The 13,520-nt window shown below is 49.0% G+C and overlaps 1 protein-coding gene across 1 annotated transcript in view; it reads left to right on the top strand.

Annotated features, from left to right (window-relative positions):
- LOC143955464 (uncharacterized) overlaps positions 1-13,208 on the top strand; it is a 209,211-nt gene extending 196,003 nt beyond the window's left edge. The window contains exons 18-22 of the mRNA XM_077465507.1: positions 9,042-9,270; positions 9,785-9,882; positions 10,262-10,474; positions 10,630-10,765; positions 11,521-13,208. Coding sequence (XP_077321633.1) covers positions 9,042-9,270; positions 9,785-9,882; positions 10,262-10,474; positions 10,630-10,765; positions 11,521-12,779 — 1,935 coding nt within the window. The 3' untranslated portion in view covers positions 12,780-13,208. The remainder of the gene's footprint in view (positions 1-9,041; positions 9,271-9,784; positions 9,883-10,261; positions 10,475-10,629; positions 10,766-11,520) is intronic.
- Positions 13,209-13,520: the final 312 nt, after the last annotated feature.

The following is a 13,520-nucleotide window of genomic DNA, read 5'->3' as shown; positions in this document are numbered from 1 at the left end:
GCGCCTTCTTCTAGCTCTTTTAGCTCTTTTACAGGCGGTGGCATCCTTCGCTGGCCCCGCCTACCTGGAGCCGTGCTCAAAATGAGCGGACTTTTCTCCAGGCGGGAAAAGTCCGTTCATTTCAAAAGTACGGCGGACTGGCACACTCACGGCCGGATTGTCCGCCGAAATGCGAGTCCCGGCGGGAAGATTGGAGTGCAAAACTACTTTCTAAGTCCGCCGTACTTTCGGGTAAAAAAAGTCCGCCAGAGGCTACACACGGGAGGGGGATTGTCCGGCGGACTTGAGTTTGCCGGACTTTTCCACCCGATTGATCGTGTGTACGCGGCATAAGTCAATAGCGCAAAGCCTGTTCTGTACCTCAAACCATTGTTGAACCTATTTTGCAAGGCGCAGTATCCTGCTGAAAGAGGCCACTCCGATTAGGGAATACCATTTCAATGAATGGGGTGTACTTGGTCACCAACAATGTTTAGGTAGGTGGTTTATGTCTGTAGCGCAACCCCCTAAGGAGCCGCTGAGTTTTGGGTCCCCCTATAGTCCGCACAGATAAGCAACACACATTTTCCCACTTGCGTTCAGATACAAGAAGCAGTCCATGGGCTTGGTTTTTAGGGTTTATTAGGGATTTTAAGGTGGATAGGGTAAAAGGGGTTATGGGATGACCAATTGACTCGAAGATTAACAGAATGAGGACAACCTCCTTCCTTGGCACACTGCAACAACAGATACTTGGCTGTATTCCTTCCGGAACTTAGCAAAGTAGTCCCCTTCTAGGACTTTGGTGTCCCCTGAGTGGATTTTTTTTAGCAAAGCCCCAACTTGTAGGAGCTCTCGGTCCCCTTAATGAAAAATCCCATCCCACCTGGCTACGGTATCTGATTCCCAAGGCAAGCAATAAACTGTTTTCTGAAGACTTGCTTCTAGCAGGCTTCTCCCTTCTAGGCCCAGAGGTACCCACATTGTCCTTGTCCTACACCTGAGGCTATAACTGCTTTCAAGCCTTCTGCTGGGCTGGTTCCTTTTCAGCCTATGCAAGCTGTCCTTCCCCAGTGGACTGCAGGTGTCACGACCGTCCTGGCGTTCCGATCGCACATGGGAGATCTACCCGCAGAAGCCTGTTGTCGAGAACCTATCATTTCCCTTTAGCGCGTGTTAACGCGAACGGACGCGCGTGTTGGCAAAAACGAGCGCACGCGGGTGCGCGGGGTCACGAACGGGCGCACGGCCACTCGCGGGGGCACGCTGACTCGTCGTGCGACCGTTTTGGCGCCCTAAAGGCTTCTTAAGGACTCTGCTTCCGTTCCCCTCTTGCTGTCCAGTCTACAGCGTGTTCGGAGATTCTGCTTACCTGTTACCTGTTGCCTTGATTCCTGTGACCCGGCTTGTTCTTGACCACGATCGTTGCTGCCTGCCACCGACTACCTGCCTGTCTGACCACGTCTCTGCCTCTTCCTTTGTACTGTTGTTGACTGCCTGCTGCCGACCCGGCCTGTACCCGACTCTGCTGTTCCTGCCGATCCGCTCGGATCTCCTGTGCCTGCTGTCTCCGCTGACGATCGTCTGCCTTGCCAGTCCATCCACTTGTGCCTGCTGCCACCTGCCGATTGTCATCAGCTGTATCTACCTGCTGTCTGTGTTGCTGCTGACTATCCGGACCTGCCTTTACCTGCCAGGCACTTGTGCCCTCTGAACTTTTGAATCCCTGTTACCACCTCCAGGGGTTCTCGAGCCAGGGGATACGAGAGGCCGCTCCCTGCATTCCGGGCTCGCCTACTAGGTACGTGACAGTAGAGCTGTGAAGATCCCTCTGACAGCATTTCTTCTTCCTCCAACTTCCAGCCTGGAGGCAGAACCCCCCTTCTCAGGGCCCCCCTCCCAGCCTACTGTCATGTACCTTGTTCGAGGCTGGAGTGCTGAGAGGGCTTCCCTTGCGGCTGAGTGCAGACCACCCCTGGAGGTGGTAACAGGGAATGGTAGGTCCAAAGTTGCAGGGGTCACCAGCTGCAATAGGCTGAGGTGCAGAACTGATGTACACCATGTGATGGCCAGTCAAGCAGGATGCACTGCAGGGCAGGAGTCCCTCAGATGCGTCCGGTGATGCCTGATAGTGGGAAGAGCCGACAGCCAGGTCAGAAGTCATGGCAGTAGTCCTACACAGGATATCAGCAGTGTCAGGAAGCAGAATCAGGAACAATTCAGTGTCATACACTGGAAATCAAGCAGCAGCGGAGTCAGGAGAGTAAGCCTGATAAGCAAGCAGAATCGTAGTCGACAGAACAAGTCAAGGGTCAGAAGCCAGAACTGGGGACAAGACAGGTCAAGGACTAGCTGGGTTCGAAAACAAGGAATCCAATAACAGAAGAAGCAAAACACAGGGGAAGCTGAAGATCATCCAGCAAATAGTGGATCAGGCTGCTGGCTTCAAATAGACCATTGGCCACCAGAATCTGTTACACGTTGCATGGGCAATAGTGCACATAATGTTCATGGCCATGCGCATGCGCATTTACATTGGCGAATGCCTGGATGCCCACAATATGCATTTCCATTTGGCATTAGCAGATGTGCCAGTTCTTCTATGAACCGTTCCCTGACACCTACGCGGCAGCACCTCAACCTTCCATATTCCACCCAACTCCGCTGCTGGCAAGGCTCCTCAATATTTATGGGCTGGTTCAGCCACCCTGCCAGGCCTCCTGCCTGGGGATTGGCCAGATTCTCATAAATATTCAGATCAGCCCCTTCTAGCCTCCATGCAACTAGCTTATAGAAATGTTTCCAAGCTTCTAGAACCAGGGGGGGGTACCAGTGGCCTGACCTACAGAGCCCTCAAGCCTGAGCTAAAGTAAGCCCTCTGATTCACACCCCAGCTACATGTCAAAGTAGCATCCACATGAATGGAAGGAGCCAAGGTTTTCCAGAAGAACATTTCCCAAAGTGACACACTGCCTCTGCCGGCTTGCCTTTGTCCCATACTGCATCCTGGTGCCATATCTTCCCCGAGTAAGTGACACACATACTCGGCCATCCACATGATGTCAAAGTAAACGTGATTCATCAGTCCAGGCCGCCTTCTTCCATCGCTCTGTGGTCCAGTTCTAGAGTTGCCACCTTATCCCTTTAAACCCGAACACATATTAATTAACCACTTGGGACCCGCGCTATAGCCGAATGACGGCTACAGCGCGGATCTCCTTTTCCGGGATTACGTCTATTGCCCCTGAGGGGCGCGCGCGGCGTGCTCTGTGATCGGCGAGTCTATGAGACTCGCCTAATCACCGATCAGAGCAAGGGGTCGATCCCGACCCCTTATCACGTGATCAGCTGTCAGCCAATGACAGCTGATCATGTGATATAACGGAGCCGTAATCGGCTATTATTCCTCCTCATGCTGACAGCGCGAGGAGAAAAAAAAAGAGCCGATCACCGGCGGCCGTGATCGGGACATCAGTCCCGATCACGGCCAGCCCTGCCAGTGCCCACCTGCCCCCTCATCAATAAAGATGATACAAAAATAAGTGCCCCCCGTCAGTGCCACCCAGCAGTGCCCACAGTGCCACCCAGCAGTGCCCACAGTGCCACCCAGCAGTGCCCACAGTGCCACCCAGCAGTGCCCACAATCTGCCTCAACAAAGGTGTTGCACCCCAGCGCCACATATCTGTGCCCATCAGTGTCATCTACCAGTGCCCAGCAGTGCCGCCCATCAGTGCCCAGCAGTGCCACCTATCAGTGCCCATCAGTCCCATCTATCAGTGGTACCTATCAGTGCCCCTTAGTGCCACCCATCCGTGCCATCTTATCTGTGCCCATCTTTGCCCATCAGTGCCGCCTTATCTGTGCCCATCGGTGCCGCCTTATCTGTGCCTATTAGTGCCGCCTTAACTATGCTTATCAGTGCCCACCAGTGCAGCTTATCAGTGCCCACCAATGCAGCCTATCAGTGCCCACCAGTGCAGCCTATCAGTGCCGCCTCATCAGCGCACTTCAATGAAGGAGAAAAATGACCTGTTTGCAAAATTTTATAACAAACTATTAAACATGATTTTATTTTTATTTTTTGCATCTTTTTTTGTTTGTTTAGCAAAAAATAAAACTCTGAGCTGTAATTAAATACCACCAAAAGAAAGCTCTATTTGTGGGAAAAAAATGATAAAAATTTCATTTGGGTACAGTGTTGTATGACCGCGCAATTGTCATTCAAAGTGCATCAGCGCTGAAAGCTGAAAATTGGTCTGGGCAGGAGGGGGGTTTAAGTGCCCAGTAAGCAAGTGGTTAAACTGGTTCTGAGGCTAATTGAATGCAGGTGAATCTCAGCGAATCTGGAAAAATTATAGCGAAATGTGTTTCATTCGGATGATGTCACGTCATGCAATAGTAGGGTCGGGTCCATGGGGAAATTAATTTCTTCTCCAAATTTTCGAATCGGTTCAATAAATCAGATTTCGGATAACAAATGGATCTGAAATTCTTTAATTCAAGATGCACATGGCGCCAGTCCATATTGTCCAATCGGCTCATGCCATTTCTCTTGGTGGGTTGGACTAGCGTCCAAAAAATATTGGATCCTTCTGATTCGAATCTGTCTAAAATGAAATTCTACAATGAACGAATGCATCCAAAACAAAGCAAAAAATGTCCGGCATGCACATACCTAATCAATGTTAGTCACTTTACCTGTCAGTGCTCTTAATGCTCTGGACAGTGTTGCCATCCGCCAGTATTGTTACTGGCAGCCAGTAAAAAAACAGGCACTTTTCTCCTGCCAGTGACAGGAAACGGCTGTCAGTAAAAAAAAAATATGGCTGTGACGCTCGGAGCCGGTTCGGTTCAGAGCCGGCAATGGCCATCCAAGTGCCTGCTACAGTGTGTTTGGGGCGAGTCTGGTGGAGGTGTTGCCTTAGCATGTCACGCGATGTTATGGTGCAAGGGAGCCGGGCCGAGCGGCCAGAGCCTTGTGTGCGGGTCTGCGGGATGGAAACAAGGCAATCCGGGAGCTGGGCTCTCATTGCTGTTTGAATTGGAGTGGACAGAAGCGACCAACCTGGAGTGGAGAGAGACTGTCGCTGTGACTCAGAGGGACACGCGTCGCGTCGCTGACGTGCCACCGCGAGGCCAAGTTCACACTATACTACATGACAGTAGTAGGACTTTCATCCTACTTTGTTCTACGACATCAGTCCTACATTGGTCCTACAACCTTCTGACTTTCATGAACAGGATACTACTTTGATCCGACTTTTCAGATTGTATGACTTGTCCTTTGACCAATCAAAACTAACACACAATGGGAGGGGCTACAGCAGGGGGCAGGAAATAACACAATGTCGGATGCCAAAGTTGGATTGGTTAGGACAAGGATCTGACTTTGATCCTACTTCAATGATAGTCAATGGGCTGAAGTAGGATCAAAGTAGGACCGACTTGTGTCAGACCAGTTAAGACGGCTCCCATAGGGAAACATTGATTTTCACACGTCAAGCCACATGAGCTCCCAATGTCGGAGCGTTTGTCCTACCAGTGTGATCCCGGCCTCAGAGTCAACTTCATATGTGTGCACCTGCCCATTCTAATTTCTTGCCCTCCTGAGTCCTGTCCCTGAGCTTACTATATCGAAAATAAAATAAGAAATATATTTTTTTGCCTTAATATCTACCTTGACCACTTCAATACAGGGCACTTAAACACCTTCCTGCCCAGACCAATTTTGAGCTTTCAGCGCTGTCGCACTTTGAATGACAATTGCGCGGTCGTGCTACACTGTACCCAAATGAAATTTTTATCATTTTTTTCCCACAAATAGAGCTTTCTTTTGGTGGTATTTGATCACCTCTACGGTTTTTATTTTTTGCGCTACAAATAAAAAAATACCAAAAATTTTGAAAAATAAATTTTTTTTTTGTTTCAGTTTCAAAACTTTGTAAATAAGTACGTTTTCTCCTTCACTGATGGGCACTGATGGGGCTACACTGATGGGCACTGATAAGGCGGCACTGATGGGCACCAATGTGGCACCAATGAAGTGGCACTGATAGGCGGCACTGATGGGCGACACGGATGGGCGACACGGACGGACACTGATAGGTGGCACAAATTGGTACTGATAGCTGGGCGGCACAGATGGGCGGCACAGATGGGCATGGATGGGCGGCACAGATGGGCATGGATAGGCGGCACAGATGGGCATGGATGGGCATGGATAGGTGGCACAGGTGGGCACTGATAGGCGGCACAGGTGGGCACTGATAGGCGGCACAGGTGGGCACTGATAGGAGGCACAGGTGGGCACACATAGGCGGCACAGGTGGGCACACATAGGCGGCACAGGTGAGCACACATAGGCGGCATTGGTGTTCTACTATAGTAATGGATGCCAATCAGTGCCAAACAATAATGCATGCCAATCAGTGATGCCCATTGTGGGCACTGATTGGCATCCATTATGGGCACTGATTAGCACCCATTGTGCTGACTGGCATCCCTGGTGGTCTAGGGAGGATTACCTTTTCCCTGGTGGTCTGGTGGCGTCCCTGGTGGTCCAGTGTGGGCATCCTCGGGGGGGCTGTGCTGATAATCGATCAGCACAGACCCCCCCTGTCAGAGGAGCAGCCGATCGGCTCTCCTCTACTCGCATCTGACAGACATGAGTGAGGGAAAACCGATCACCGGCTCTTCCCATTTACACTGTGATCAGCCGTGATTGGACACGGCTGATCACGTGGTAAAGAGTCTCCGTCGGAGACTCTTTACCGAGATCGTAGTTGCCGGGTGTCAGACTGACACCCCGCAACAACGATCGCCGCGATGCGTGCCCCCGGGGGCACGCAGCGGCTCATAATCCTGATCACGTCATATGACGTCCGGTCAGGATTATGCAACCACTTTGCCGCCGTCAATTGCCTATAGGGCGGGCGGCAAGTGGTTAAATCACATTGTTAATCGCATATTGTACTAGTTTGTAGCCTAAATAGTGAAATTTGCACTTAAAACTGTGCAAATTTATAACATTTGGAAATAAACTTGGCTCTAGCAGTGAATTTTGGGTGCCGTGTCAGTAAATTTCAAACTCGTAGGTTGGCAACTCTGGTTCTGGGTGATCGGTGTACAGTACATACATAAAAACAGGCCAAAGGCTGTGTTCACACTACGAGATGGTCCTCGGGGCTGCAGTTCCTCTGAGCTCCACAAGATGGGGATCTCAGTTCTAACCAGACAGGAAGTCTCTATGGAAGACAGGAAGTGATGTCAGGTATAAATAGGAATTACAGAGCGAGAGGTGATTCAGGATGAAGTAGAGAGGAGACGTTGCTGGACCTGACAGCTGAGAAGGTAATAAGATCTTATTTTCTATTTACACAGATTGGGGTTGGGCGTTCTAGAGGATTGGAGAGGTCCCAGAGGAGAGCATGGGAGGAGGAGATGAGGGCGATAGAAAGCAGGAGGTTTTGGGAGGAGCAAAGAGGGTGGTTTGGGTGATATATTGAGAAGAGTTTGCCGATGTAGCTCGGGGTAGAGCTATGAATGGGTTTGTATGTTAATATTTTGAATTTTCTTGGGGTGGAGGACACTGAATGGAGGCCAGTGGAGGGATTGGCAGAGAGGGGTGGAGGACACTGAATGGAGACCAGTGGAGGGATTGGCAGAGAGGTTAGGAGGACACTGAATGGAGACCAGTGGAGGGATTGGTAGAGAGGGGTGGAGGACACTGAATGGAGACCAGTGGAGGGATTGGTAGAGAGGGGTGGAGGACACTGAATGGAGACCAGTGGAGGGATTGTCAGAGAGGGGTGGAGGACACTGAATGGAGGCCAGTGGAGGGATTGGCAGAGAGGGGTGGAGGACACTGAATGGAGGCCAGTGGAGGGATTGGCAGAGAGGGGTGGAGGACACTGAATGGAGGTCAGTGGAGGGATTGGCAGAGAGGGGTGGAGGACACTGAATGGAGGCCAGTGGAGGGATTGGCAGAGAGGTTAGGAGGACACTGAATGGAGACCAGTGGAGGGATTGTCAGAGAGGGGTGGAGGACACTGAATGGAGGCCAGTGGAGGGATTGGCAGAGAGGGGTGGAGGACACTGAATGGAGACCAGTGGAGGGATTGTCAGAGAGGGGTGGAGGACACTGAATGGAGACCAGTGGAGGGATTGTCAGAGAGGGGTGGAGGACACTGAATGGAGACCAGTGGAGGGATTGGCAGAGAGGGGAGGAGGACACTGAATGGAGGCCAGTGGAGGGATTGGCAGAGAGGGGTGGAGGACACTGAATGGAGGCCAGTGGAGGGATTGGCAGAGAGGGGTGGAGGACACTGAATGGAGGCCAGTGGAGGGATTGGCAGAGAGGGGTGGAGGACACTGAGCCGTTGATAAGGTGGATAAGTCTGGTAGCAACATTACTGATAGACTGAAGGGGGGGATAGTCTCTGTAGAGGTCGGCCAAGGGAAGGGAGTTACAGTAGTCAAGACGAGAGATAAGCTGGGAGTGAATTAGTTGCTTTGAGGTGTCATTGGTTAGGAGGGGCGTATTTTGGGGGGAGGAGAAGATGGGTCCAGGAATGAGAGTTTAGGGAGAGAAGACACTATTGTGGAAAGAGTGGTGGAGGGAACATATTACAGGGAGGACAGAGTAGTCAGTTTGGAAGGAACAAGCTGGATGGGCAAATACAGGTTCACCTGCAGTCTGTCAGGAGCTCTATTTGTAGATGCTGTCTTTTTTGTGTTTTAGAGATGTGCCGTGTCTAAAGTGCAAGAGTATTTATTAAAAAAATTAATTATTGGTCTACAGGGAAACCTTAATAGATCACATGACCAATGGTGATGGAGAAAGACTGGAGTCACATGACTGAGAGGATACTGAATCTCACCCTGGAGATCATCTACCTACTAACTGGAGAGGTGAGGAGGATTCTGGGAGGTCACATGACATCACTCTTATCTCTATTAATAAAACGCAGACCTGACCGGAGAGGTGAGGAGGATTCTGGGATTCTAACATGATGTTCCTATTGGTTCTCCAATACAGAGATTTCCTCTTGTGAAGTCCGGTGATCATATGACCATCACAGTGCCTCCATGTGACTCCCTAAAACCTGAGAGACACAACATGGAGAAGATTCTAGAAGTCACCAAGAAGATCACTAAGCTGTTGACTGAAGAGCTGGGCAGTTATGCGAATTCTGGGACATTATCCATGGAGGAGTGGGAGTATTTAGAAGGACACAAGGATCTCTACAAGGACGTCATGATGGACAATCAGCCGCCCCTCACATCACCGGGTAAGAGGAGACTTTATTGTAAAGGAGAGAGCAGTACGGAGGCTCCACCTAGATCCCCCATCATCTGATAAACACATAGAAACAATGTATTCAGTCAGTGTGTGTGTTTCCTACAGATGGATCCAGTAATGGGAACCCACCAGAGAGATGTCCCCGTCCTCTGTATTCCCGGGATTCCACACAGGAAGATCAGGTTGGTGGGATGGAGCATCTAGAACATGACTTGTGTAGATGATGTATGGATCCTACAAGATATTTTCTTTGTTTAGGGTAAAGATCTGAATGGCATAAAAGTTGAGGGTGAAGTAGAAGAGACGTATGTGAGGGATGATCAGCAATATACGGAGGAGGCTGGAATGACGAGGACATTCATAGAGGAGGACACTCCTACAGAGATCAGCACAGGTGAGTCATGATATATTCAGAGAGCAGTACGGAGGCTCCACCTAGATCCCCCATCATCTGATAAACACATAGAAACAATGTATTCAGTCAGTGTGTGTGTTTCCTACAGATGGATCCAGTAATGGGAACCCACCAGAGACATGTCCCCGTCCTCTGTATTCCCGGGATTCCACACAGGAAGGTCACACCATCCCCCACCATCATCAGGTAGATGAGGAACAGTCATTGGTAGTTATGATTTACTCACAATCGTGTTTGTCATGATAAATATTTTATTATATATTTAGAGTGGAGACCTCGGGGATGATAATATTGTTATTAAAGAAGAGTTTACAGAGGAGGATGAGGAGTATGGTGTGATGGAGGAGTTTTCAGAAGGACACATGGATGTCACAATGAAGACGCCTAATAACAGAAAACCACCAGAGAAATGTTCCCGTCTTCTCTATTCCTGGGACTCCACACAGGAAGGTCACAAGCATTCAAAACCTGATCAGGTAGATGAGGAACAATCACTGATAGTATCATTAGGATCTGTACATTATCTGCATTGTTACCATTGATGTCATTTTTATTATATATTCAGAGTGGAAACCTGAGAGATCCTAAAGTTGAGGTTAAAGAAGAGTGTGAAGAGGAGGATGAGGAATATGGAGTGATGACGGAGCTTTCTGAAAGACACAAGGATCTCTACAAGGACATCATGCTTGAGTCACCTAATAACATAAACCCACCAGAGAGATGTCCCCGTCCTCTGGATTCCACACAGGAAGGTCACACCATCCCCCACCATCATCAGGTAGGTGGAGTTGAGGGTCGGGAACATAAAGTGATTGAACACTCTGACATGTGGAGATGATGTGTGGACTCTACAAGATGATATTTTCTATGTGATCTCACATCATAAATACTTCTATGTTACAGATGATATTTTCTGCCATTCTGTTGGTTTAGGGTGAAGATCTGATGAAGATGAAAGTTGAGGGTGAAGTAGAAGAGACGTATGTGAGGGATGATCAGCAATATACGGAGGAGGCTGGAATGACGAGGACATTCATAGAGGAGGACACTCCTACAGAGTTCAGCACAGGTGACCCATCATATATTCTTCTCTTATCTCTGCTCTGTTACTGCTCACTGATTGGTCCAGAGTAGGGCGGGAGCTGAGTGATATCAGCCAATAATAGGTTGATGACGGTCCCCTCCCTGTACTGATACCCTATTTGTGGTTCAGCTGGCAGTATTAGGTTGGTAATGGTCCCCTCCCTGTACTGATACCCTATTTGCGGTTCAGCTGGCAGTATTAGGTTGTGGGTCACTCCTAGTTACAGTAGCACAGATATGATAACACAGATTGAGCCTTTCTTAAGTTGGTTCCTCTTCTTCCAGCCGACTTATAGCTAAATGTTACCATAAAACTCTATTAAACATCTAATTTGTGTAAGGTGTAACACTAAAACACTTATCTTTCTGGGAGAAAATACTGCTACATATCACCAGAAGCCTAGGCCTATGGTCTCTTGTTCTGTGCTAAAGGGTCTACAAGTCTGAACTTTGACCCTCTTGTCTATCAGAGATCACATGACCCAGTGCCTAGGCTTGTGGTTGTGTGAAGAGCATGGACCTCCCAGCCCCCATTGGTTCCTGCTCTTCTGACAAGGCTGTGTAAATGTAGAAGTGATCTGGGAGGAGGACCAAAGGACTGAAGAGGGGGGAAGAGTCCCGGCTGGTTGGGACCTCCACAGAGAACATCTCCTCACTCATATCTACCTGATCCAGATGGGATCTTGATGGAAGTGAACTAACCCTCTCATATCTATTGATGATGTTTTTCTATTTTTCCAGGACACGCCATGGAGAAACCCTCAAAGGATCGTCTCACTTTATCTCCAGGTTGTAAAATGGAAGATGAGGACATCACAGGAGATCACACGGAGGAATCTGGGAAAGGTTTTTCACCCAAGTCCGGTCCTTCTTCTGAACCTCAGACATTGCACACGGGTGAGAAGGTTTACACCTGCTCCGAGTGCGGGAAGAGTTTTCCACGACGATATGACTGTTTCGTGCTACATCAAAGATCTCACACGGGGGAGAAGCCGTTTCCCTGTGCCGAGTGCGGAAAATGTTTTACGATAAAATCAAACCTTGCAAAACATCAAAGAACTCACACGGGTGAGAAGCCGTTTCCCTGCCCCGAGTGCGGGAGATGCTTTTCGCAGAAGGCCCACGTGGAATCGCACATGAGATATCACACGGGTGAAAAGCCATATCCCTGTCCCGAGTGTGGAAAATGTTTTACGAAAAAATCAGACCTTGTAAAACATCAAAGAACTCACACGGGCGAGAAGGCGTATTCCTGCCCTGAGTGCGGGAAATGTTTTTCACAGAAAAATTCTCTTGTTACACATCAGAGATCTCACACGGGGGAGAAGCCGTATTCCTGCTCTGAGTGCGGGAAATGTTTTTTTCTCCAGTCCCATCTTAACAAACATCTGAGGTCTCATACAGGTGAGAAACTGCATCCGTGTTCTCAGTGTGGAAAATGTTTTAGAGAAAAAAATTACCTTAAAAAACATCAAAGAACTCACACGGGTGAGAAGGCATATTCCTGCCCCGAGTGCGGGAAATGTTTCTCGCATAAATCCCATCTTAACGCGCATCTGAGGACTCACACGGGCGAAAAGCCGTATTGCTGTCCCGAGTGTGGAAAATGTTTTACGCAAAGATCAGGCCTTCTAACCCATCAAACAACCCACACGGGTGAGAGGGCGTATTCCTGCCCTGACTGCGGGAAATGTTTTTCACAGAATGCCCATCTTAAAATACATCAGAGAATTCACACAGGGGAGAAGCCGTATTCCTGCCCCGAGTGCGGGAAATGTTACCCGCAGAGATCGGACCTTAATAAACATCAAAGATCTCACACGGGTGAAAGGCCGTATCCGTGCCCCGAGTGCGGGAAATGTTATCCGCAGAAATCGGACCTTGCTAAACATCAAAGATCTCACACGGGGGCAAAGCCGTATTCCTGCTCCGAGTGCGGGAAAGGTTTTTCACGCAAGTTCGAGCTTACCAAACACTGTCGGTCTCACACAGATGAGTAGATCCATAGTTTCTTGCGCCGAGTACACACGAGCGGATTTTCCATCAGAAAAAAAACTTGTGGATGGTTTTTTTTTTGACCGGAATTCCGCTCAAGCTTGGCTTGCATACGCACGGGTCACACAAAAGTTCTTGGAACTTTCGACCGCCAAGAACGCGGTGAGGTAAAACACTACGGCGAGCCGAGAAAATGACGTTCAGTGCTTCCGAGCATGCGTCGAATTGTTTCCCTAGCGTGCGTAGGAAGATTGCACGTCGGAAATTGCTACAGACGATCGGAATTTCCGATCGGAAACTTTTTCCCGGTACAAAGGGTAAACCGCGCTACTCAAACAACAAAAGAAAGCAACCTACAGTGGTGTGAAAAAGTGTTTGCCCCCTTCCTCATTTCCTGTTCCTTTGCATGTTTGTCACACTTAAGTGTTTCGGAACATCAAACCAATTTAAACAATAGTCAAGGACAACACAAGTAAACACAAAATGCAATTTGTAAATGAAGGTGTTTATTATTAAAGGTGAAAAAAAATCCAAACCATCATGGCCCTGTGTGAAAAAGTGATTGCCCCCTAAACCTAATAACTGGTTGGGCCACCCTTAGCAGCAACAACTGCAACCAAGCGTTTGCGATAACGTGCAATGAGGCTTTTACAGCATCCTGGAGGAATTTTGGCCCACTCATCTTTGCAGAATTGTCCTAATTCAGTTACATTAGAGGGTTTTCGAGCATGAACGGCCTTTTTAAG

Source organism: Lithobates pipiens, unplaced genomic scaffold (assembly GCF_037356315.1).
Source record: "Lithobates pipiens isolate NorthernLeopardFrog02 unplaced genomic scaffold, aLitPip1_a1.2 Scaffold_35, whole genome shotgun sequence".
Classification (NCBI taxonomy): Eukaryota; Metazoa; Chordata; class Amphibia; order Anura; family Ranidae; genus Lithobates; species Lithobates pipiens.
Note: the sequence above shows the minus strand (reverse complement) of the source record. Positions and strands in the feature narration are given on the sequence as shown.